Here is a 26,354-nt window from a genome sequence, read left to right on the forward strand (position 1 = left end):
CTCACATGGGAGCCAGAGTTACTGAATGCTGTACCCACAATTCTAAGATCACTTTGTGGTCAGTCCCCAGTAGCCCCAGTGTAGATGTGATGCCGGCAGAGCCTATGGTGACGGCAGTAGAAGCTTTGGCATCCTGAACTCTAAACAAGATGGCTGAGTGTGTTTGACCAGCCTCAGGGTACCTGTCGGCCTCTGCTGAGATCATCTTGATTGGTTACTGAGGAGTTCACAGCCAGTGCAGACCACTGCTGTTGCTAGCATGATCCTGCTCAGGGAAGAAGAGACGGCTCAGTGCGTAAAGGCTTGTGGTATGTGCCTTAGGACCTGAGTTCAGGTTCCTGGAACCTACCTGGGCACCTCTGTGACCTCAGCACTCCGGCAATGTGATGGGAGATGAAAGAGGAGTTTGTGGTGCATCTCTTGCGGCAGCTAGCCTGATGTATGCAACAGGAAGTGAGAGGTCCTGTGTTAAACAAGTTGCCGGGTGACAAATGACATGCAGCTGACCTCTCTACATGCCCGCACACCTGCACTCATGCATACACATACACACAATGCATGCACATGCACGCACACATACACATATACATGCACACGTGCACACACACAAACACGTAGGTAAGATTCATAATGATTATCAGAGCTACTAAGACTGCAATATCCTGCAGCTTCAGACATCCTTTAACAACGTCAAAAATACTAATACAGCGAGAGTGAGTCAAGGCCCTGAAAAGTCACGCTAGGTCAGGTGGAGAAGAGCAATTCTGTGTGATCCCAGCTGCCTCTTCCAGGTGGCTTCAGGAGGCTCACGTGACCCAGACCCAAAAGTCAGACTGTTGGGAAATTTTAGGTCCCTAGTGAAAGGGTGCTTAGGGATGCTTGTGGCACCGTGGTGGCCTCATCTGAAAATGGCGGCAGTGACAGTCTATACACTAGGGACTGAGCCAGAGGGCTCCTTGGTCTGGCTCCAGTGATTCACCTCTTACCCGGAGGGTATCTCAGATCTTGACCCCAATTGTGACAGAGTGACAGATGTCAGCTGCTCCCTATCAACAAGAAAGTTCCTGATGAGGGGATTAGAGCTTGTCTACAAGGAGGTGACATCTGGGCCTTACGTATAGTTTATTTTAGGTATATGAACATTTTGCTTGTATGTGTATGTATGAATGTATGTATGTATGTATGTATGTATGTATGTATACCACATGCAAGCCAGATGTCTGCTGAGACCAGAGGAGTGCATTGGATGCCCTGGAACTGGACTTACCGACAGTTGTGAGCTACCATGTGGGTGCTGGGACATGGACCTGGGACCTCTGGAAGAACACTAAACGCTTTTGACTTCTGAGCCATCTCTCCAGCTCCACTACATGCGTTTTGTTGAAAATAGCAGTAAAATTTTGCAAAAAGGCTTGTGGGACTTGGGAGGTAGGACTTTAGCTACCCCAGCACTGCCCCTCCCCCATTGCTGGGGCTTTGTCTGGCTTGGGCTTACGCAGGTCTTGCTCATATTTTCACAACCACTGTCACAGCCACTCTGGGTTCCTCTGTGCAACTGCCCCGCCGTGTTCAGAAGAACACTGGCGCCCTATAGGAAGGAACACACGTTCTTTTGAAACTTTGGCTCTTTTTTCCCCCTATAATTTATTTTTTACTCACTTTACATCCTGATCAGGCTCTTACGACCTCCCCCGCCTCTACCTTGTGAAATGGTCCTTGAGTTGTAGAAGCGGGGAGGGATGTAACATAAATGTCCTGTTTGGGGCTGAGCATTCTCTAGTCTCCTGCACTCCACCCCGTGACCAGCTGTGGGTCCCTGTGTGAATGGTCACCCCTTGAAAAAAGAAGTGTCTTTGTTGAGGGTTGAGACACACGGTGACCTCACACGGTGACCTAGAGACACAACTATATAAGCCATTAAGTCTGGCTGGTGGGTGGGGGCTGGTGTGGACTGAGATGGCCTCTGAACTGTCTGCAGTTACAAAACTGCCACTGGGGAGGTCACCAGTCTGACTCAGGGACTCCTGGATGCTGAGTGATTTCCAGGTTTGTGCTGAGGACAGCAGGAGACCTCTCTGTCACTGAGGCCTGGATAAACTCAGGGTGTCACTCCTCATGACTCCAGCGGGGCTGGGACACAAGAATAGGGAGGGCTTCTGACCCACCCTTTTCTAGTCACCTCCCCGAGGTGTCCCTGTGGCTGGGGACGGCTGGGGACGTGTTGCAGCAATTTTAGTACCACAGAGCTGCTAGGACCCGTCTTTCGCTCCTCTGAAGGCTTTCCCTGAGGCATGACACAACACTTGTAAACCCGGAGCCTGAGGGAAGGTCAACTGCGCATGCACCCAGCTGCCTTCTCAGGGAAGAAGGGCAACCAGTGGAGAAGAAGGAGGGAGGGCCCAGCATAGTGTGGACCATCTCTCCTGCTGTCCCTGGATACCCACTCCTTGTGTTCCTGCAGGGAGCAGCAGTCCCCTGCCTCACTTCACGGCACTTATGCAGGACCTGCCTCCATATTTGGACCTTTGCTGTCTGAGTCCCAAAATGAAGGACCATCTCCTGGTTGCCTAGGCTCTCTTCTCACCATCAGTTTCTTCATCTTTAAAATGGGCACGAGGGTCCTGTCCTTAACCTCATAAGGAGGGAATGTCGCATGACGCCTCGCAGGCGCTGAGGGCGGCCAAACTCGCTGCTGTTGTAACGGACGTGGACTCACCATTTAAGCTTCTCCAAGGGTCGGGGTCCATCTCTGTGGCTGTGCTGCCTTCTGATGACATTAGTACTGGGATAGGAAACCTCGCCTTTCCTGAGAGGGCTGCTGGCTTTCCAGTAACCTGGTTGTGACTCTGGTGTTGCCTCCAAGAGACAGTATACAGCATCAGCTCAAAACCCCAGACATGGCATTGTGTTCCTATTCTGGTTTTGGTTTGGTTTAGTTTTGTGTGTGTATGTGTGTGTGTGCATGTGTGTAGCGTGTGTGTATATGTATGTATGTGTGTGTGTGTGGTGTGTGGTGTATGTGTGTATGGTGTGTGCGTGAGGTATGTATATGTTTGTGAGTGCATGCATGTGTGCATGTGCATGTGTGTGTGTGTGGTGTGTATGTGTGTGCACATGTTTATCTGAGTGTGAGCACATGTAGGTGTGGGTGCATGTGCATGTGTGTACGTGTGCATATGTGTGTGTGGTGTGTATGTGTGTGCACATGTTCATTTGAGTGTGACCACGTGTATGTGCGGGTGCATGTACATGTATGTTTAAAGGCTAGAAGTCACTGGAGGGTGTTTTCCTTGATTCTTCGTATCATCATCATCATTTGGTAAATGTTTTTTTATTTTGCTTTTATTTTACTCGTATGAATATTTTACCTGCGTTTCTGTCGGGATGCCATGTGTGTACCTGTTCTCACAGATGCCCTAAAAGTGTGTCAGATCTATTAAGACTAGAGTTTCAGCTGGTCGTAGGCCTTCATATGAATTCAAGAAACTGAACCCTGATCCCCTGTAAGGCAGCAAGTGCTCTTAACCTCTGGTTCATCTCTCTAGCACCTTCTCCTTCGTTTCTGATACAGGCTCTCTCAGAAGCTTGTTGAAACTGGCCAGTTTGGTCTGTGTGTTCCTAGACCCCCGTCTTACTGTCCTGGGGTTGCACATGTGTGCTACAGTGCCTGGTGTTTACCTGGGTGATGGGGTTCTCATGCTGTGTGACTGACAACTTCATTGTTGGAACCCTACTCTCAGCCCCAATCTCTACTTCATCGGTGGGAAAACTGGGTCTCCAAGAGCCCTGGTATTCTTCCCTCCAACCCCCAAGGGGAAAACCACCTCACAGAAGCACTGGGCTTCGAGTGAGTTAGCACACACGTGTGTCCTCCAGACGGGACTTCGGGGTGCTAGGAAGAATCTGGAAAAGGAATGACCAAGGATGAGATGGTGACCTGGCTTTACCTTCCCAAAGGAGCTGTGGGTCACATGGAGATGTGCGAGATGAGGGAGGCCTTATGTTGATGGACACATGACATCGTCCAGAGGATCAGAGAGAGGAGCGGTCTTCTATGAGCATGCTCACACACCGATGGTACTGTGCATGGTGGAGTTAGAACGCCGTCTGCCAGTGTCTGTCACTGTGTTCACTTCTGCAGCGTGTCCACTTCTGGGGCTGTATAGTACCTAAGTTGACCAAGCCATCTTTGAGGGGGTCTGTAGCAGCACCCAGCATTCCCAATCTAAAGAGCAACCCAGGTGCCCACCTGCGACAGGGTGCCTGAATCCACCCTGGTGTGTCTAAACCATGTGACATCACACAGCCGAGAAACGGAACGCTGTTATGTAATCCTGTGTGGGCAAATCGCACATACTGGCTAAGAGAAATAGACTGAGGACACCATGTACGTGAAATTCTAGAAAGGACTGCAAAGGAATCAAGGGTGGAAAAAGTACTCACACCTTGGGAACAGGAGACTGATAGGGAACAAGAAGGCACTCTCGTGTGTGGGATGTGGTTCAGTGAATAAATGCACATTTTATAAATTCATTGAGATGTACACTTAGTACCTGTGCATTTACCAAATGTAAGTTATACTTCTGGGCAGAGTCAAAATAGGAAGCAAGACAGACTTCCAAAGAACAGAAGTTATGGAAAGCAAGAGCCAGCCAAAAAGGCTGAGAACTGAGTTCTGGAGGAGGGGTCACATGTGCAAAGGTCCAGCATCAGGAGAACATGGTGGTGTTGATCTGGGCTCCGGGTTCATTGATGATGCCACCATCCATTTGCGAATTTTTCCTCCTCCTCCTCCTCCTCCTCTTCTTCCTCCTCCTTCTCCTCCTTCTTCTCTTCCTCCTCCTCCTTCTTCTTTTCCTCCTTCTCTTCCTCCTCCTCCTCCTCTTTCTCTTCCTCCTCCTTCTCTTCCTCCTCCTTCTCCTTCTCTTCCTCCTCCTCCTCCTTCTCTTCCTCCTCCTCCTCCTCCTCCTCCTCCTCCTTCTTCTCTTCTTCCTCCTCCTCTTTCTCCTCCTCCTCCTTTTCCTCCTCCTTCTTCTCCTCCTTCTCTTCCTCCTCCTCCTCCTCCTCCTTTTCCTCCTCCTTCTCCTCCTCCTTCTCTTCCTCCTCCTTCTCCTTCTCTTCCTCCTCCTCCTCTTTCTCTTCCTCCTCCTCCTCCTCATTCTCTTCCTCCTCCTCCTCTTTCTCCTCCTCCTCCTTTTCCTCCTCCTTCTCCTCCTCCTTCTCTTCCTCCTCCTCCTCCTTTTCCTCCTCCTTCTCCTCCTCCTTCTCTTCCTCCTCCTCCTCCTCCTTCTCTTCCTCCTCCTCCTCTTTCTCCTCCTCCTCCTTTTTTTTCTCATCCTCTTCCTCCTCCTCTTCTATCTTTTTGTTTGTTTGTTTTGTTGTTATTGGTTTTTTGCTTTTGTTTAGTTTTGTTTTGTTTCTGAGACAAGGTATCTCTGTGTAGCCCTGGCTGCCCTGGAATTCACTTTGTAGACTAGGCTGGCCTGGAACTTAGAGCTCTGCCTGCCTCTGCTTCCCAAGTGCTGGGACTAAGGGTGTGTAGCACCACTGCCCCGCCCATCCCTCGCTTCTCTGTGCCTCTTCTTACTCATTGGAAGGTTGCAGAAAACACAACTCATTTCTTTACCCCTTAATAATATTATAGAAGGGGCTGTTAATATGGCCTAGCCAGGAAAGGTGCCTGCCACTAAGCCTAAAGTCCTGAGTTCCATCAATGGGACCCACATCGTAGAAGGAGAGAATTGATTCTTACAGTTGTCCTCTGACTGACACATGTGTGCAGTGGTACATGGACCCACGCTTCCTGCCCCTATACACACTAAACAAAAATGTAGACAAGAAGAGAAAGGTGTTACTGAAGGGGAAATAGTCAGAACAGGAAGGGCTGACTGGAAGATTGGGCTCGATTCAAAGCTGAGCTGTTCTGTGCACTGTGTCGTTGGTTAAGTTTATTCCTCCTATGGGTCTTGTTTCTCCACCTCCAGGGATGGCCTCTGATAGATGATGTTTTCACAAGAATCGGGGGATGGGGAAAGGAAACATTCAACATGATGCCTGCCCTGTTTGGGGAGCAAGTGTACCCCTGTGTGAATGAGCATTTACATGGACATGGCCATCTTAAGGACATCAGTGCTCCCAACCCACAGGAGTGGCAAGGCCTTCTGGAGGCAGGTACATAGGAATGGCAAAGCCTTCTCCTGGTTCACAGTTGACCATAGACATTGTGATTGACCACTTCCTCCTCAGGAATGACTGCATCCTGAGGATGCTCTCCACAGAGAGTCCAGCTAACATTAGCTAACAGGTCTCTGCCCACCCCTTTCTACCATCTGATTATAATAAGCACAGAGTTTCAGATGCCGCAACTCCATCTGAGCCCACGGCCCTTGGCCCACCCTATCCTAGCTTTCCTGTCTGTGTGACTGTGTGTCTGTGTGTCTGCAGTTTCTCCATTCCCCATCGTCAGAGTGAGGTCAGTCCCGTGGGAGTCACGAATAGAGGCTCATCGCAGGGCCCTCAAGTCCTATGACCCTCCATGAAGTGATTCAAGATGGCCTCCTGTGGACCAGGCACAGAGTTCACCACTGCCCAGGACAAGATAGGAAGAATGCTGACTCATGACAATTAGCACATCACAGCAACCCTATAAGTTGTCACCACCCCACTTTATAGAGGAGAAAACTGAGGCATAGAGATGTTGAATAACTTAACCAAAACCACACCGTTAATCATCTGTGGTGCCTGTTCCCAGCCACACTCAGCTTAGCATCCTCCATTGGGAAGGTTCCTGAGGCTACCGGGGGCCCTCTCAAGACTGCTGACCAAGATCAACCCTGTCAGCACAGCCAGCAGGACACTCAGCGCTCTGACTTTAGTGGAGCCCACACCCCTCTCTAGGAAGGTGAACTCACCCAGAATAATTGTAGACTGAGCAACAGCTGAGTGTAGCCTAGAGGTCCTGGGAAAGACGAGGTTCACGCAACGTGCCGCTGAGCCCTGATGAACTCAGCTCACCTTTTCTGCCATGATTTTTTTTGTTTGTTTTTTTTTGGTTTTGGTTTTCTGTTGTTCTTGTTGCTGTGGTTGATATTGTTTCTTGGGGGAGGGGGAGCCATGGGGGAATCTCAAGGATGGAGCCTGTGCAAGTTAGGGATAAGTTTTCATTTGGTACTGTGAGGACTCATGGCCACTCCCTCCCCAAGGAGACTTGGTGCCATGACAGTTTGCTACACTCTTCCAATTGCACTGGAGAAGAAGCCTGGTTAGAATGTTCTGGAAACTGAAGCCTGGGAGGATGAGAGGCAGTAGGCTGAATTTAGCCACCAGAGGGGGTGCTGGGTAGAGTTGTAGGAGATGCTTCTCCGTACTTGATGGCCTTTTCCTGTTTGCTTAAGCAAAGCAACCCCCAAACCAGTGCAGAGTGACAGTAATACCCACCGGTAGCCATTGCTGTCAGGGTGGCCAGGAACTGTGGCTTCAAAACATCCAGTTCTATGTGGGCTGCAGCTTGTGGCAGTTGATCTTGGGTTTGGACACTGAATGTGTGCATCAAGGAAAACCCCCGAGTTCTAGGCAAACTGGAAGGCTGTTGGTCCCCTGCCTGGTGGGCTGTTTGGTATTTCTCTGTCTCTCACCTTAGGCACAAAGAACAGAGTACGCATGACGCACTGCTGGGTTATTACTCTGTGGAGAGTGAACAGCATCCTAGATCTGTCCTTTGTAGAAATTCCAACTGTGTGGCCTCTCCTCAGCAACCTCCTTCATCACCAGGAGCACACCCCCAACACCTTCCCCAGCTCCCACCCCAGACTCTGCTCAAGCAGGAGTCCATCCAGAGTCATGGGATGTCTGAGCTCCTCTGGGCTCGGGACAGAGCTGTCACTTCCCAAGCCGGTTTCAGACTCCACTGGGGCAACTTGGCAGAGCTGTCCCTTCCCAGGAGGGCTTCGTACCCCATTAGGGCAACTTAGCAGGAAGGATCTTTTCTGGAAAAGTCTGTAGGGAGCTACTTTAGACGTGCGGCTCCTCAACCCCTTCTGTGGGCTTCTCAGACATCTGGTGAGCACCATAGTTCCTGCTTAGTATGGTTTACGGGAATGCATCGTAAGGGCTGCATATGGTGGTGCATGTCTTTAATTCCAGCATTCCAGATGCACAACAGATAGATCTCTGGGAGTTCAAGGCCAGCCTGGTCTACATGGAGAGACCCTGCTGTGTCAACCAACAAACAAAAGAATGCATTTCCATATAACTGTTGGAAGCGCTTACCCAGCTTGCACAGGGCATTGATGCATAAACAACGCCCGATGTCCTATGCCTGTAATTTTAGCACTTGGGCGGTGGAGGCTGGAAGACCACAAGTTCAAGGCCAGCCTAGGCTATGTGATACCCTGTCTTGAAAATGAACAAACAAAAAGCATCTCTCCCCCCCCCCCTTTTGCACTCTGAAAAAATTTATGCAATGAAAACAGTTTAAAATGCAAGTCATCAAAGTAGTCAAAAAGCAAATCTGCAGCATCATGGTATATATATATATACATATATATTTTATATATTTTTTATTAGCATGTTAAAGAATGGGGCTTAGGAGATGGCCCAGTGGGTAGAGCCCTGGTCCTGTGAGGTCCTGAGTTCAGATCCCCATATAAAACAGATCAGTGGCAAGCATCTACAGTTCCAGTATTTCTATAACAAGACAGGGGCAGACAGGAGAATCACCAGAACCTCCAGAGCCAGCCAGCCTGGCATACAGAGTAACAAGAGATCCTGTCTCAAGGGAGGTGCAAGGTGAGGACTGAGGTTGTGGCATGTGTGTGCTTGTACAACACACACACACACACACACACATGATTTTTTTTTTTTAAATGAGACTTAGGGTTGGGGGTGCAGCTTAAGTAGTAGAGGGCTTGCCTAACAATTGGGATGTCCCGAGTTCCATCCCAAACATTAAAAACAAGCAAACAAATATAGTAGTAAGCCAAATCGGACTTTTAGAATGTTAGCATCTTAGGTCTCAGGATATTTACAGCAACTATGGTGACACGGAAATATTTGATGTCTAGGGGTGACAGGATCAAAGGAGATGTTGACTAGCATTCAAAGACCAGCAGCCATAAAGGGCAGAACGTGGGTCTACCCCTGTGTTGCAGCCCTCTCAAAACTCCTTTCTCAGTCCATGTGGGAGACCAAGAGCCACCACTTCAAGGCAAAGGGTTTTCCACTCTTTGGGGTGGACAATGACAGCATCAAAGACCACATGATCTAAAAGTTAAGAGCAGTGACAGGGTAGGCTTGGGTTCCGAGGAGAAAGATCACCAGAAGAGAATGCCGAAGCACAGAGCTAAGTCCATTTGGCAGGAAGGGAGGAAAGGCAACATGACCCAACCTGAAACACTGCAGTAGCATCAGAGCCCCACCCCAGAGCACCATGCTCTTTCTCCTCTGTCACAAGGAACACCAAGGCATTGTCCTGTGAGACAGGGTACCTGCCCACAAGCTTACACACAAGCAGACAAGATGGATACGTAGATACAAGACAGAATGGCAGTGAGAAAAAAAAAATGTGGCTGGAAGAATCTAGACCACACCACATATTTGGTTAAGAGCTGACAGGGTAAGCCACAGGCATTCAAGGTAGGGTCCTTAGGAAGTTTGTGGTGAGGACCAAAGCAGTTTGGAAGGCTTGGTAGAGTAAGCTTTGAGATGGTGGTACCACTCAGGTCTCAGTGACCTTCTCTGTAAAATGAGGATAACACTTAGTAGGTGCCTACTGTGTGCTAATGCTTGTAATGGGTGCAGAAGACACTTGGAGATTGCAGGAAACATTTGCTTTAGGGTGGTAGGTGTGAAGAACACAGGGTGGATGGACGGGTGGGTTCTCCAAATAGATGGTCGTCCACACTGCAGCAAGGCGCTTGGGAGAAATGATGGATAGACCCTCTAAGCTCTGGGCTCAGCTCCAGTGCAGACTGTGACAATGTGTTGATAGGAGAGGTGGTTAGTCAGGGTTGAGGACAGGCATGTTGGGAGGCTCATTGCTAGCTCTTCCCCAGCCTATCTCACATCCCTGTTTCTGAGTTTGCCATGAGGCTGCAAGAAGTCCTGGACCTGCTTGGTAGGGGACAGGAAGGCGACCAAGGCTTCCAGAGGCTGGAGTAGGGGAGCTGATTTGCATGCATCTTCGCACACTATGGTTGCCAGACCTTTTACAGGCCACAGTCACCTGCATGCCTGAAAATCTGGGGCAGGGAAATTTGGGGCGCTGAGAGAGGGGAGGCAGGTAGTTAAGTCCGCCTGGCAGACTTAGTGGTGGAGAGCTCCCCAGGAAGGGAAGTGAACAGATTCAAGCCGTCCGCCTTTTCAAGAGGCTGCAGCGCCTGGCTCTGCCCCGTTCCGGGGTGCAGTTTCGCAAGCAGACTGTGTTGGATCATCTGAACCCCGCTAGGCCTGCAGCGCCGCACGCAGGCGAGGGTTTTCTGGGCCGTTGCTGGGCGGAGCCTGAGCTGTAGCCGAAAGGCGCCTCGCAGACGATTGGCGCAGCTTGTGGGTGGGCGGAGTCCAAGGGCCGGAGGGCGTGGCCGTGATTGGAGGACTAGGAGCGGAATCTCAGCTGGTGAAATCGCTGCAATGGGTGGAGGGGCGTGGCCTATGTCCGCAGAGGGCGGTCCAGACTAGGGGGCCAGGCCTTCGCCTATAGAAGGCAGAGCGGGGCAGGGGCGTGGCCTTAGCCTGCAGAGAATGGCCAGGCAGGGGGTGTGGTCTGTGTCTGCAAAGGGCGGGACCCGGGGGCGTGGTCTATGCCTGCAGAGGGCGGTGCTCGTCGCAGAGGGGGCAGCGCCGGCTGAGAGTCCTCTGCGAGCCGCTGCTGCGGCCGGTCCACAGCAGCTCTGACAGTCGCGGCGCAGGCATCGGACCCCTCAGCAGCCTCACGCAGCCACCGCGACCTCCCGCTCGTCCCACCATCTCTCCCGACGCCGCGGAGCCGTATCTGGCGCGCACCTAACACCACCCCGGCCGCGCTGGAGCCCGCGCCCGCCCTGGCCCGGCCGCGCCGGGAGCCCGGCCCCGAGCTGGAGCCGCATCTGGAGCCGCGGGCCCGGGGCCCTGAGCCACGCAGCCGGCGCATGGTCAACTCGCTGCTGTTCGGGGAGATGGCATTGGCCTTCGGCTGCCCGCCGGGGGGCGGCGGCTGCGCAGGCGGTGGCGGTGGTGGCGGGGCCGGGCCCGGGCCCTCACCCGTAACGGCGGCGCTGCGGGACGATCTGGGCTCCAACATCCACCTTCTCAAGGGGCTCAACGTGCGTTTCCGCTGCTTCTTGGCCAAGGTGCACGAGCTGGAGCGGCGCAATCGGCTCCTGGAGAAACAGCTGGAACAGCAGCAGAGCGAGCGCGATCGGCGGCTGCGCTACAAGACCTTCTCCCGCGAGCAGGCCGTGCAGACCGGGCCCGAGCTGCTGCGGCCGCCGGCTGCGGGCAGCGGGCAGGCCCTCGGCGCGGCCACCGGCATCAACGCCAACGCGATGGCCCTGGGCGGCCTGCCCCCCGGCGGCGGCTCGCACCCGCAGCACTACGGTCGCCTGCCCGGGACCATATGGAGCTACACTCAGGTGCGGCGCACGGGAGGCGGCGGCGTGGAAACGGTGCAGGGCCCCGGCGTGTCATGGGTGCACCCGGACGGCGTAGGCGTGCAGATTGACACCATCACGCCAGAGATCCGCGCTCTCTACAACGTGCTGGCCAAGGTGAAGCGCGAGCGTGACGAGTACAAACGGAGGTGAGTGGACGCGCCCCTCCTCCGCCGTTCTCTGGACCGGCAGCAGGGCCGGGCATGTGGGCTTCGAACTGCGGGAGGACTAGGTCATCTAAATCCAGGAGCGCAGGGTGCGCGGGATACCTGGGCGCCGACCCCTGGGGCCAGGCACATTGTTTCCCAGGGACGTAATAACCAGAGGACTTGTGGTGATCTCATTTTGTCCACATGACAATGCGGGTGTGGGGCAGCCTTGTCCCCATACTGCAGATGAGGAAACCGAGGCGAAGGTACCGATCAAGTAACTTGCCCAAGGCGGCTTGGCTAATCCGCAGTGAAAGTCAAGAAGATTCAATCCATTGATGGGAGTCATGGGTGGTGTGTCTCCTATCTTAGGTATTTCCCGTGATGTTGATTGTAGATTCCCTTTCCCAAAGCAGGTGTAAAGAAAAAAATCTCAACTAGCTCATTGTCTTTTTTGTTGTTGTCCTTGAATTTAATGAGCTCACGTGGGAAGATGGATGGGTCTGCCCCGGGGTCGGCTAACTTGTTCCAGGTCTATAAGGCCCAGATCTCTGGGCTGCAGAATCAGCCTTTTAGAAATCCATCCTCTTCTTCGACTCTCCCAAGTCTCATGGTTTATTGAATAGTCCCACGAATTCAGCCTAAGGAACCCAGCCCCCCAGGGAAGAGATACTGATGGGTGAGAATATTGGGTGGACCCAGATCATGGGGTCCCGCTGAAGGTCTTGAGCAGACTGCCTGTAAGATGGCCAGTGTGTTCTGATACAAGGGGGGGAGGGAGGGTCTGCATTTAGGTCTCAGGTCTGTGTGGGGGAGGGGCCTTCTTGGTCTCAAGTTCCAATCTCAGACATGTGTAATTTTGGTTTGGTTGTTCTTACTCATAAGGGAGTGTGGTCATGTCTTCTGTTCCTACAGTCCCTATCTCTCTCTCCCTCTCTCTGGAGGGCCTGGGTCTTCGTTCTTACTACCCTCTACGGGGGGGGGGGGGGCTAATGAGGGAGGAAGTCAGGTACTAGCTGCCATCACCTACAGGAGAGATTGTTAGTCACTTGCAAACCTATTTGCTCCTCAGGGAAATCTGGACTGCAAGGAGCAGCCAGTGCTCCGGAGGAGCGGGATGAAGCCCGGGTCCGGTATAAACTCATCAGGTGGATATTCTTACTGGGGAAGGCAGGGTGCAGAAGCGCCTGGAGCCTCCAGTGCTGGTGCAGGGCCTGGGTTGCTAGGGGAATACTTTTCCCCCCAGGCTTTGGGAATGTCCCGTGCCATTTCTAGGGAGGCCACTCTGCCCTTGGTGTTCATCCCCATCAGGATGGGTTAGGAAAGGAGACACTTGCTCTGGATGGTGAAACTGGAGGAGGGTTGGGCTGGCCCTCCTGTCTGCCACCCTTAACTGTGTAGTCATGACATAGGCTTGTGCTGCGTTTGTTTAATTGTGTGTGTACTTTTTGGCCCTAGCTACGAAGGTGATAGAAAGCCTGTGCCCAGGCTTCGAGGGCGATGGATTATCATTGAGCAACGAGCCGTTCAGGTTGCACCCAGGGTGTGGGCTGTGATGTCAGCTTCTGGCACTATCCTGGAATGAGCCGGCCCTGCTGAGACAGGTGGGGTTCCGGCATCTCTCTTCCCGCCTTTCTGGGAGGTTCCTGGACACCTTCCTTCCTTCTCTGAAGTTGCTTCAAAGCTTTGGATTTTTCCAAAGTTGGTATTCTGCCTTGTTCAGGCCTTGGTTTCCCTACCTGTAAAGCAATGGGGTTGGACAACAGCTGTGTTCCTTGAAGCCCTGGGCCTTCTTGGTGATACTTCAGGAAAATCTCCTTGGGTGATTAATAAAAAGATACAGTGAGGGCCTGTGAGATGGCTCAGCAGATAAAGGTGATTGCCGCCAAACCTAATGATCATGGTTCTAGCCTCGGGACCTACACGGAAGATGAGGAGAGCCTGTTCTTACAAGTTTTCCTCTGACTTCCACACATTTGCAGTGGAACGAAGGCACACAAAACACTCATGCACACATACATAAATGTAATTTTTAGAAAAAAAAAGCCCAGTACATCAAAACCTTAGCCCAGTCATGAAAGCGCTCTCGCTTTTACAACCAGCCCTCCAGCATGCTAACTTTGAAATAACTGGCTTCCAGTTAAAACCTCTCTCTTTAGAGACCAAGCAGGCTGGGTACACAGTTGTCCACCCACCCGGGCGGAATAAGATATTTCTGATTTGCTGCTCATGGCCTCATGGTTCGAATCCATTGAAGCTAGAACAGGTTAACTTATGTGCTCCAGTCCACACTATAAATCCACGCAGCAGAGCGTTCTGTTCTCACTTTCTCAGTATGGAGTCTCCCCTACGAGTGTTCTTTCTGGAAGAAAGTAGAAAGACAGTTGACTTTTTTTAAAAAAAGAAAGGTTAAAAGGAAAATATCTGGGCTAGGGGCCACTGAGGCTTGTCCGCACTTACCTAAGGGGATACTGGGTTACAATAAGTAACTATTTCTGAGGGTTGCAATAAGAAGTAACTGTGTCTGAGCTGCCAGCCTACCCCTGGTCCTTTGACTGCTAAAAGGTCACAGTTCAAGAGATGAGACCAAGGTGTTTGGCTGCCTGGTCTCTAGACCACGAAAGGCATCATGGCTTCCCGGAGATGTCTGGTGTAGAACCCCGTGTTCGGCACTGGAGGGACGGGCTCTGGGGTTCTCTACATCGATCCAGAGGACCTCAGAGGCTCCTGCTTGCTTCACTAAATGGTAAGCGGGCTGTATGGCCAGATCTAGAACCTGCAGGTGTTGGTGGTCCTGCCTCATGACTCGTCCCTAGCCTGGAGTTTCCTGGTTTCGCCGAGCTAGAACAAGCCACCCAATTTAAGTATAGCAATTATTTTTAGAAAATGTAGAGCAATGTGCCCTTCCCCAGGGTCCGGTTTTAGGACACTTGCATTGCCTCCCAAATTCCTTCCTGTCCATTTGCAGACAGCTTGCCTCCGGAGAGGCCACCAACCTGTTGGTGTCTCTACCCATCTGATTTTTCTGGATAACTCAGAAGCTGGATCCCATGATATGTGATCTTCCGTACCTGACTTCTTTGACAGAGACAGCTGTGTTTTAGGGGCTGTGTCGTTGTACTTGCGTGTATCTGTAGAATATCCCTACCTACTGCTAAGTCACACATACAGAGGGTTATGAGTTTGTCTGTTCCTTCACATTACGTCATGTTGGGTTCCAAGTTTTATGTCACCCGAGTGCTGTCTGACATGGTTTACCATCAGCAACACCCAGCTGGTTCTTTGTACACACCACCCAGAGCAGAGCGTCTGTCCCCAGAGTGCCCCCGCCCGGGCTCTGCTCACCGCTTCTTTGGTTTCTCTTTGGCCCAACCTGCTCTTTATGGCGTGGGAAGTGTGGTCACCAAGACTGTATGGAGACAAAGTTGTGAAGCGTTGATCTGGAAACCAAAACAAACATTGCTTTCTGTCACCACCCAGTCCACCAAAGATCTCTTGTTCTGAGTCTGCAAGTCGGGGTCTTTCCCCAGGGAGAATCCTGTCAAAATATCTGAACTTTAAATACATGGGTTTTCTGAATTAGCCTCTGAGGGACCTGGACTCCCTTGGGTGATCCCTGGGTCTGTGTCATGGCTCATCTTTTTGCCTTTTCAAATGGCTTCGTGTTTACTGTGCTTTCTATACGTTCTGGGCTGCCATCTCCAATTTGGATGACCAGAGTCTGTACCATGGTGTGTTTCCAGGATAGCCTCTTTCATTTATTGGAGGAGGGTGGGTCACTTTATGGTTGTCAAGCAAAAGTTTTATGTAGGTCTCACTGGCTATTGTGAGGGAAGTTGTCGTGACTGTTCCAGGAAGTAGCAATTACTGGTACAGGCAGCCCAGCTGCCTGCTGTGCAGGGTGACTTTCTAGTGTCCCAGGTTCAAAGCGCCTAGCCCCGTAGGCCCTCTGTGATTATGGGCTGGCCGGCTTCCTATCCTTGCTGCAGATAGACAGTCAGAGCCTATGTTCTCCTGGCTGGCTTTGTCCTTGGTGTTTGGAGTGAGTGGAGGGTATCAGAGCATCTGAGGGACCCTTATGGTCTTTTATCTTGGTGGATTTCAAGTGGGTCCCTTAGGTCCCCTGAACTCATAGTGAGACGCCCCGTGGATGAGTCTGGGGACAGTGGGAGGCTGAGTCCCAGGAATTTGATTCATGCCAACCACAGTCTTTTTTCCCCCATGATTCTAAAGGAGAGTCTGCATAGAAACAGGTTAGCTATTGATAAAAGAAATCAATTCAACGGTGTGCCTTCGTGTCAGAGCTGGGGAAGAAAACTGAGGCCTGGGCATGGAGGGGGAAGCTGCCATCCACAGCTGGCCTCAGGAAGCCCTTTAATGGACACGGTTCGTCATCCTAACTCTGATGTGATGCCCACATCTGTCTCCAGCAGGGTCTTCCACCTCTTGCTGCTGCTGTTCGAGGAATCTTTTTAAAAAGCTCATTCCTAGAATAGGAGGGGCTTCTGTCACAGCTATTTCTGACTGTGAGACGGAAGGGGCTGGGCTCTTCGCTAAAACGGAGGGCTCCAAAAAGGGACGTTAAAATGGGCAGCTGGAGTGACCCTGCATTTCCCAGCATGCCCCAGGGAGGCCCTCCAGCAGGTGGGTACTGGCTGCTTAGTGACCCAAGCTCCAAAGACTGTCTCAGAAGATTGTCCCCAGGCCTCTGACTTTTTTAAATTTCTGAAGCCCTCAATAACAGGGTCCTTAAATAGGAGGGGTTTTAATTTTCCAGCGAGGCGTCTTAGGACGGTGAGAAAGTGTTCGGATCCTCACTCTGCCGTTCTGCCCGAGCTCTTAACCTCTCCCAGCTTGCCCCACTGTATAGAGGGGTTCTGGGAAAGAATAATTTAGTTCTTCAGTGAAGGCCTCCACAGTCTGGGAAGGTCTGAGGATGTTCTTTATTGTAGCCCACAGAGTCTGTCCCCTTAATTTATAGGGCTTTCTGGGCACAGCCCTGAGCTGCCCAACAAATCCATTTCAGGACACGTTGCCTCTGTCTGTGTCCCATGGAAGGCGCCAGAGATGGTGCTGGGGTGGAGGGAAGCCCGGCCTCCTCTTTGTCCTGCTGAAGGGCAGTTTTGGCCATTCTGGGAGTGATTTGTGCCTCCGGAACTCTCGATTCCCCACACCAGCCCTTTGTTTTAAAGGGACCCAACCCATACTCCCTCCTTCTGGGATCTCAGTTCACTGGAGAACGGGGTTACTGAATCTCTTGGCCAGCTAGGCATCTCCCTGGGGACAGATTTGGGAAAGACTCTCAGAGCCAGAGGGAGGGGAGGGAGGAAGGTCCCAGAAAAGAAGGGAAACTGGGGGACAGCTGACTCCAAAATTCCTTCCTTCCCAGAGGAATGCAGGCGAGGCTTTCTGCTGGCCCCACCGGATGCATGCCTACCCACCCCCACCCCATCCTTACCCCCACCCCCAGCCACTGTGCACAGTCACATGCACCCGTGCACAAAACACACTCATACATGTTTGCAATCACCTAGTCTCTGTCTTTGGGTCTGCAGCGTGAGTCTCCACCCGTCCTGTCAGGTCACTGTTGAAGGACGCAGAAGGGTAAAGCAGAATCTAGCAGACTCTCTTGCAAGCATCCTTTGCTGAGACTTGGACTCCGTGGCTTCCAGCAGAGCTGATCGCAACCCTGCTGGGCATCAGATCCCGGAGGGTGAGACTTTGCGGTGCAGTCTTTTGTTGGCACTGGGGACAAGAAGCCAGACTGGCATTCTGTGTAGTTTGGTGTCACAGATGGCTGGAGTCCTGGGACTGAACTACCCTTGGTTCCCCCTGCACTCAGTAGTCAATGTGTGAGCCCACAGTGTCCCCGAGTCTGCACTTCCTTCTACCCGGTAGCCCCCACACTCTGAACCCTAACAGGCCAGGATGTGTCTGCTCCCCAGTGCTCTAGGGCTCCGGCGCTCCAAGCTTCCTCGTGTTCACAATTCTCAGTCAGACCGACCAGAGTCCTCGCTGAGTAAATATTTGTGCAGCCAGGGAGCACTGTAGTCTGGCTGCTGTATGCTACCAGGCACCCAGGAGACAAGGAGGTCAGGTGACACAGACTGAGCATCTAGGGGTCTGGCATGCTGGGAGGAAGGGTCAGCATCTGGAGTCAGAAGGCCCGGCTTCAGTCCCGACACAGCCACTCTGAGCTGGCATGATGCCCAGGCCTAGCACAATAGTGAAAAGCTGTGCGAGTCTGGGCAAGGTGCTGAGCCTCTCCCAGTCTCAGTTTCCCCATCAATAGAATGGGAAGGCTGCCCATTGTGGTGCCACACATCTGTCATCCCAGGGCTAAGGAGGCTGATGCAGGAGGATCTCCATGTGTTTGAGGACAGCTTGTTCTATAGGTAGTGGGTTCCAGAACAGCCAGGACTACAGTGTGAGCTTGGTTCAAAAAGCCAGAATCAGTCAGTTGGATCAACTGGGGAAGGCTAAGCTCTGTGCCAGGATGTGGGAGGAGCCAGTGGGGTCACATGGCTACAGAAGGGCACATAAAGAGCTACGTGGGAAGAGTTTGCAGGGTGGTGTGGGGGCTGGGCTGGCTCTTCGTGGCCTACTTGGGAACTGGGCAGTAGTTTAGGAGTCATGCATACTTCTGGGTACAGCATTCTGGGAGGTTTAGGGAAGGTCTGGGGCCACTTGGGAGGCTCGGCTGGTGAGCATTTGGTTAGTCGTGTCAGGGACCGATGCTTGCTTCCTAGGCAGGGTGTGATTTCTTATACGGTCCCTGGTACAAGAGGGGAACTGTCACCTAGCATAGACTCCGCAGAAGCACCTGGCTGAGTCCCCTCCATGGTGGTATGGGACACTTGATCCCGTGGAGTCCAGCCCCTGTGCAGACCTTCCCTTCCCAGGTTGGCCACGTGGGAGGTGGGGGTGGCTTGCCTATACCCGAGACTTTCTGTGCTCCTTGTGACTTTCCATGTCCGGATTTGATGAGGTTCTTTTTTTTTTTTTTTTGTCTCACACCTCAGTCTATCTCTCTGTCAGCACTTGGGAGGCTGAGACAGGAGGATTGTGGAGAGTTTGAGGCCAGTTTGGGCTACAAAGTGAATTCAACAGAGCTCATTGCCAGCCTGGATTCAGGGTGGTAAGATGACTTAACTAGGTGTGTAAACTTTCCCCTGGTCTCCTGGGAGCTCCACTAGACCCTCCAGACCACGATGTGAACTCAGTCCAGATAAAGCCTGCCTGAGGTGAGGAGGTGGGAGCAGGGGCTTCTCCAGTGCCTGCCACAGTATTGTAGCAGGATAGGAGAAGATGCTCCACTGTCATTTGCAGCAGTGGCTTCTTAGGTAGCAAGTCAGTCATTGGCAGCATCAGGCAGCTGAGATTTTGAGCTGTCCTACAGCCCCCCCCCATTTGGGGGAGGGGACAAGCTCCAGTCGAGGGGCTTATGAGAGGGGGCTCTCTCTGGATTGCCTGTGAGATGCTTGCTCACGGCTCCCTAAGTAACAGTTTAGTGGGAAGGCGCAGGGGCTTCTCAGTGCAGGTTAAAGGTAGGTGGACCAGAGGGTGTGTCTCACGTTCTCAGTAAATACCCCTGTTGTCTCTAGTCTCCTAGCGGGGACCTGATAATGGCTTGAAAACGTGTTATATGTTCACAACATGCAGGAAGGAGCTGGGACGTTTGAGGGCAACATGGGGGCTGGGAACCCCTCCCCCCTCAAGGTTTTGCTTCTGGTCACACTGCGAACTTTGCTGGGGCATCAAGAAGTGGTCACCGGCTCCTCTTGTCTCTTTCTGGGGACCATGAGCCTGGTGAGTGGGATTGTGAGAAGTTAGAGTGAGTTCTGTCTTTCCCCATGTACCACACACTACATACATACCCGAGAACCAGGGAGCAGGCAGCTTCCGCTCCTGGAGGTCAGTGTCTGGGGCTGACCCTGCCATGTGCCAAGTGCCTGTCAAACAATGCCAGTGCATAGGAACCTGACAAGCATTTCTTAGTTCATTTCACAAATATTTATATGGCATTCACCTGTTAGCAGGCTGCATTCAGAGAGGGTCGCTCCAATCCTGTGTGTGTGGGGTGGGGTGTGAGCACAGACCTCAGCCCACTTTAGAGGTGCCAAAACCGAGTCATTGAGGGAAGAGCGATTCATTGAGTCAGCCCTCCGATCCACTTTTTTACACCATGATCAGAGAAAGGAGCTCACGGCAAACAGCTCTCCTGTTCCAAACCTCAGCTTTCCCTTCTGTGCAAGGGGTGAGCAATCTGACCTCAGGAGGTGTGTGTGTAGATAGCTGTAGTGATGCCTTGGGGTATGCCTGTGTGAATCACTTGAGGCGTGAGGTCCTACACAGGGCCTCCTGACATCAGTGCCCCTGGCCCCTGATACGCCAAGCTCTGTGACACACCTCTTGCCCTTGCCATCACACGCCTGCCCTGGATCCTGAGCACAGCCAACTCAGAGCTAGATGGTAGCTGCTGGGGCAGGGCGTCAGCAGAGCCCATCTGGGGACGAAGAGCCTGCGAGTGCTTGGAGAGTCTTTGTCTCTCTGAGTCTCTACTTCTTTCCTTGTGGCTGGTCATGCACGCTGGGTAGACTGTGTGAGGAGCTCAGGGCCCCAGAGCCATCATCCCCTCGAAGGTGCTCTGCGTCCTCAGCCAAAATGAACAAGGTGGGACCTGGAGTGACAGTTGTGCGTTGTCCCCAAGTGAGACCGCCCGAGAGATTGTGTGCTCTGCACACTCATTTCGAGGGCTCCGACTTTGGGTTTGCCCAGCCTCGGCCTTGCCCACCTGTCGCTTGGTGGGAAGAGGCTCCGGCAGTGGATGCGCTGCCTTCTACCCTCTCAACGGGTCGTTTTTATTTTTCAACTTATTCCAGGCAGTTCTTGGTTCCCTGCCACCTCTTAGCTATGTTGGAGGAGAGGCAAGATCTCTGCTGGTCTTAGTAGACCTTGTGAAATCCCCTGGTAATCAGGCTTCTCCCTGAGCAGGGACAACACAGCTTCCCAGGGCCCACTGGGAACCCCCTTTCTGCTCTGGCCCACTGCAAAACTGGGGAAAAGGTCACCTTGGCAGAGTTAGGGCAAAGTGCAAAGTTTTGCAAAGTCAAGAGCAGAAGGTCCTCGGCCTTGGGCACTGGCATCCCCAGGCCCAGGATCTCAGGAATTACCCAGAGGAGGCAGCACTCCGGTGGCATTTGAAGACGCAGTGGGAGAGACTGCAGAGAAAAGGGCTCTAGGATGTGCTGAGGTCTGGAAGGGAGGCTGCCGCCAGGGCTGCAAGCTGAGGCTGCTCCTTGGTCTTTTATTTTTCCAAGCTGTTCTAGGTTTCAGTCCTCGTGTGGTTTTTGGTGCTCTTTTTTTCCCAAGTCTCCTCTGCTCTTTCCAGTCCCGAGCTCCTGTCTCCATTCTTTGTGGCTTGTGGTCCTGCTCCTTCCCTGTCTGAGGCATCACTCCCTGGGTGAGGACAGGGCTTTTGTTCTGTACTCTTTAACCCGATGCCAGGCCTGACGGGCAGCTCTTGCTGCTGAGGAGTGTGTGCGTGTGCGTGCGTGCGGAGGTGTGTGTGTGCGCAGGAGTGTGTGCACACACATGTGCATGTGTGCAGTTGTGCCTGCTCAAGCTTGTGGTCAGAGCCTCTATGTACGTCCCGAGCCCTCTGGGTCAGCACTTCTTGTGCAGTGATGGGATAGAGGATGTTGGCTGCTAGGTCTTAGAGGCTGTGGCTAGCCTTTGGGGGCCTAAGCTCATGTGCAGTGGGGGTGGAACTTTGCCTCTCGTGATGCCCGTATCGACTGGCGCAGTCCACGAGGCTCAGGGTGCTCTTCGTGGTCTTGTTACTCACCTCATCCCTCCTTTGCCAACCTCACTGTGGAACGATGGTGTCTGCTGTCTTTAAGGTCAGGGTCTTATGTAGCCCGTGAACTCTCTATGCGACCGCCAGTGACAATGACCTTGAACTATTGATCCTCCTGCAATCACCTCTCTGGTGCTGAGATGGCAGGCACGCACCCCCATATCTGCCTTATGCATTGCTGGGAATCGAACTCAGGACCTCGTGCATGTTGGGCAAATACCAACTGAGCTACGTTCCCAGTGGGCCCTGACACCTGCTGTCTTTTAAGAAAGACCAGAGAGTTGTCTTTTAGTGTTTCCTCTTTGCCCCACTTGTGTCCCTGTGGAAGAATAGCTACCTTGGGGTCACACAGGGAGGGGCCAGATGCAGGGCTCCCATAAAGTCCATGAGTTAAGGCTCAGGGAAGCTGATGTAAGGCTTGAAGTCAGAGTTTTAAAAATACCCGGCAGATGGAGGCATTGATGGGGTATGGGTGGGTGAGGGTTGGGGGGTCAGGGCTGAGATAAAAGGGGTGCCGTGGCCTCCCTGGGCCCTTGAGCAGATGTTCAGGTTGAAGGTACTGCTGGTGGGACTTGCTCTCTCTACCCACAGAGGAGACATTGCTTAGACCTAAGGACACAGAGACTCAACCTCACTGTGGGGTCTTGGGCTATTGACCCATCCCCCATCCTGACCTGCAGGTCACATGTACAGTCGCATTGTTTGTCCGTGCCTCAGTTTCCTCTAGAATGAAGTCAGGTGGAGAGACCAACAGGGCCCCAGGCCAGGGTAGGCACCAGAGTTGTACTTGAGATGTTGGTTGAACTTTCTGACCCTACAAAATCATTTCCCCTGAGGCCCCTCTTTCTGCCTGGGGTGCCCCATGGGGGTGCTTTTGCATTTGTGGACACCCGCCTCCCTCTGAATATATTACTTTTTTTTTTTTTTAGCAGTTGGGCTACAAGTGTCTTTAGGGAGACTTTAAGGACAACTGAAAATGGCAGGACTTCCCTGGCCAGGGGCAGCGGAGGTGTCAGCCCTGCAGGCTGTGACCAGCAGAGCCCACCTTCACCCAGTGCCAAGTTCAAGGCCCTCCAACTTGCAGGTGGTCCCTTCCCGAGCCTTACGGCACAATTAAACTGTGGGGACTTAGAGACACCACACTCTTCTGTCTTTTTGGGGGGTCACATTGTCTCCATGAGTTGGCTTTTCAGGCAGAGTGGGAGCCCCACTTAGACTTGGGCCACTGGGGTCCACCCCTCTGTCCCCCTCACCCTTGCAGCCTCTGTCTTTCTGTCTGGGAAGCGGGAATGTCCCCTTGGACATAGGTTGTCACGGGGTTTTGTGAACAGAATGTGTGACAGATGCTAAGCGGTGCTGGCCCTTAGCAATGCTCTGCCCTTGGCCCTCCCCAGCCCCCACACAATGGGAACTGGCCTACTTCCTCCTGCTCCCAAGGCAGAGCAGCCTTTTGTGTTCTGACATTTCCTCCCCTTAGCGTGGTCAGTGAAGAGGAAGCCATGTCCTTTCTCCTCTCCAGAACTCTGTCGGCAGGCTGACCAGGAGAGGGGCATGGCTTGACATCCAGGACATAGGCTGTGGCTGCCAGGTGGCAGAAATGGGGGAGTGTCTCTGTCCCTGCCTCCCCTGGGATCTTGGAATGTCGAAGTCTCTTCTCTGTGTGTTGTGGAAGTGGCCCTGTTTGCTCTGAGGGCAGCGAGCTGTTGACTCTGTTCATTCTACCAGACTGGGAAATGGGCTCATGTTCCTTGTCCTCTCCTTGGGATTGAGAGTCAGGAGTCCAATTACAGGGTTCCATCTGGGCCCCAGGGGACAGGCGGGTGGCCTCCTGGGACCTCATGGAAGGCCTGTCCCAGGCCTTGGCAGAGGGGTGACATTGAAGGTTGGCTTAGAGTTGTTTTCCAGCGCTGACGTCAGGGCTGTGGTTTAGAGTTTCCTCCCAGACAAAGGCTGCTTTGTAGCTTTGGGTGAGCTGAGCCCAGGAATCTCAGTCCAGGTGGGAGGCTAGGTGGAGGAGAGGCAGGGCTGGGGCCAGGAGCACTCAGAGACCTGGCTGCCCTGAGACCCAACACCACTTTGTTTCCCAGGAGCCACCATTTGCCCCTTCAGATGAAGTCTCTTCACTATTATCATGCTACTAGGAGGGAGCTGGTCTCTTGACCCATTGCACAGATGGAAAAACTGAGCCTTGGAAATGTAACAACTGAGTCCTTGTCTTAGCCAGGGTATAGCCGAGTTGGCAGTGGGCCTGTGGGCTTGAGTAAACCATATCTCCCCTCCAGCTTTAGCAGCCTGTTTAAAAAAGTCGGGGACCCTAGGAGAAGAACAGTGCAGGCAGAACTCAGCTTTTATCAGGGACAGGTCTGACTTCCCTTCCTGAGAATCTGGACTGGGGTGTGTGTGACCTGTGTTCTTCTGTGTGGGAAGAATACCCACACATGTGTACATGGTAGAGAAGGCTCCTGGATGGTCTGTAGTCACAGGAAATAATTCCAGGGAGGCCTGTGATAGGTGTAAGTAGCCATCCCAGGGGACACCTAGGACCTTTTTCTCTTTTTCAGGATCTATCATCCACCCACCCAGTTTTCCATCTTTCTAGCTATCATTTATTTTTTCATCAATCTATCTAACCATCCACTTTTGCACCCGTCATCCATCCATCCATTCATTCATCCATCCATCCATCCATCCATCCATCCATCTGTCCATCCATCTGTCTGTCCATCCATCCATCCACCCATCCATCTATCCATCTATTCATCTATCCATCTATCCATCCATCCATCATCCATCCATCCATCATCCATCCATCCATCTTTTTCAGCTTGAGCTTTGGAAACAGTTCTGTGTTTGGGGGCTTTCCCAATGCCTGTCAAAGCAGAGCAAGAAGAAGTCTTACTAGTTATTGGATCCCCCACCCCTTTTCCCAGAGAGGGGCCAGTGACTGTCTGAGCTGCACAGTAAGTTCATGGCAGAGACAGCATTTAAATCAGCCCCCTGTCTCCCCTTTCTGCTGGGGTGACAGACAGCTGTTGCCCTTAGATGGCAGCTGCCCTAACTTATCCCCTCCCCCCTCCACTCCTTTGCTGTGTGGGCTCTGTTTTGAGACACATTAGAGATAGCAGGATATATCCTTGGGCTAAATGTCAGATTAGTTTACCAGCTCCAAGCTGCCTTCCTCAACCTGAGCATCAGTTACTAGAACTCCCGAGGGCCATCTTTTCCTTGCTGGATCAGTTTGGGAGTTGCCCCGTGAAAATCCTGCTCTCCGTTTATGCTGCTCCTCTGGGCCTGCCTCTCCCGGTGCCTCCCGTCAGCCTTTCCCACTGGAATGAGCTTCCTGATCTCTAGACTTAGTCCTGAATGCTTCGTTCCCGTTGTGGTTTTCTACGAAGAGAGGTCATTGAGAATCACTGCCCTGGGGTTCAAGGCAGCTCCATGCCCTGCTCACCCCTTTGCCGCTGACCTGAGGAGAGTCTGTGGAGGGTCTGCCTGGGCTTCAGAATCCTGCTGGAGTCCTAGAAAGGTGGCATACACCTTCCTCCGGACTCACGAATCCCTCTAAAATAGAACTCCCTGGTCCAGGCCCACCCTTCTTAGTGGGGGAAACTGAGGCCCAGAGAGTTTGTACCCTGTGCCTATGGCTGCTCAGCCAACAAAACAGAGCTGGCAGCCAGCATTCACCAGTGGTCACGTTTCTGTTGGGACAGGGCCTGGACCTCCCAGCTTGAGGTGAGGCCTGGGAGGAGGTGGTGGTAGAAAGCTGTTCTGGACTGGTATCTCAGGAAGGAAGAAAGCAGCGCCTTGTGCCTTCTTAGATCACCTTCTGTCTGTGTTGAGGGCCTGAGACTCCACTCCAGACCCTCACTGGGCCCCAGGGAGGCTCCTCAGTTCCTCACCCCAGGTGGATGGCCAGAAGGTGAAAGTGCACTGGTAAGTAAGTGGTCAGGGGATGTGCTCTTGTGTCAGGGCAGGAAGGGGTTAAGGAGGTCCGCCTGCCAGACCTGGGTTCCCAGCTGGTGTCTTGGCCCCCCCCAGGTCAGCCATGCCATCTGGCTGACAGATGCCTTCCTGTGTCCCATCTGTCCCCAGGCAAAGTCACCAGGAGGAGACCCGCCTGCTGCCTTTGTGAGCTTGTGGGCAAGTCGACTTGCCCACTGTCTGTCCCTGTGAGTCTAGGCCGCTTGGGAAGGGCCCATGGCCAGTGGGCTGGCCTTTGGCCACGCTCCCTGATTCCTGGGGTCTCTATTGTATGGTGAGAGAGTCTGAGCTCTCGTTAAAGATAGACTGAGAGAGGTGCAGGGGCAGACCCAGGGTCACACAGTAGGTCGGTGTGGGCAAGGCAGGACATGTACTCTTTCTAGGCTCTTGATCATATGCTTATTCACCTAGCTAACGTCACTTGAGGGCCTACTGTGTGCCTGGTAATTGGAACTCAGGGAATAGGAACGATGAGAACAAAGGTTCCAAGGGAGGAAGGGGACACTGTACCCTGGCACACAATTGGGGCAGGATGCTGTGACAGCTCTTCCAGCAGCCAGCAACATCGTCACAAGCCAGTGTTGTTACCCCATTTTACAGATAAGGCAACTGAGGCTCAAAAAATGAATTTAGTTTTGCTAGATCACTGGCTAAGGGGTGACTGAGTTGGGTCATCCTTGCCAGCTTGTCTGATGTCAAAGCATTTGGGGTAGAGGTAGGAGACACACAGACATGGTCTCA

The 26,354-nt window shown here is 52.6% G+C and overlaps 1 protein-coding gene across 1 annotated transcript in view; it reads left to right on the forward strand.

The window, feature by feature from the left end:
- The first annotated feature begins 11,075 nt into the window (after positions 1-11,075).
- IFFO2 (intermediate filament family orphan 2) overlaps positions 11,076-26,354 on the forward strand; it is a 38,067-nt gene continuing 22,788 nt past the window's right edge. Inside the window, exon 1 of the mRNA XM_080920949.1 lies at positions 11,076-11,773. Within this exon, the coding sequence (XP_080777075.1) occupies positions 11,124-11,773 (650 nt within the window). The 5' untranslated portion in view covers positions 11,076-11,123. The remainder of the gene's footprint in view (positions 11,774-26,354) is intronic.

This window comes from Micromys minutus (genome assembly GCF_963924665.1).
Source record: "Micromys minutus genome assembly, chromosome: 9".
Lineage (NCBI taxonomy): Eukaryota > Metazoa > Chordata > Mammalia > Rodentia > Muridae > Micromys > Micromys minutus.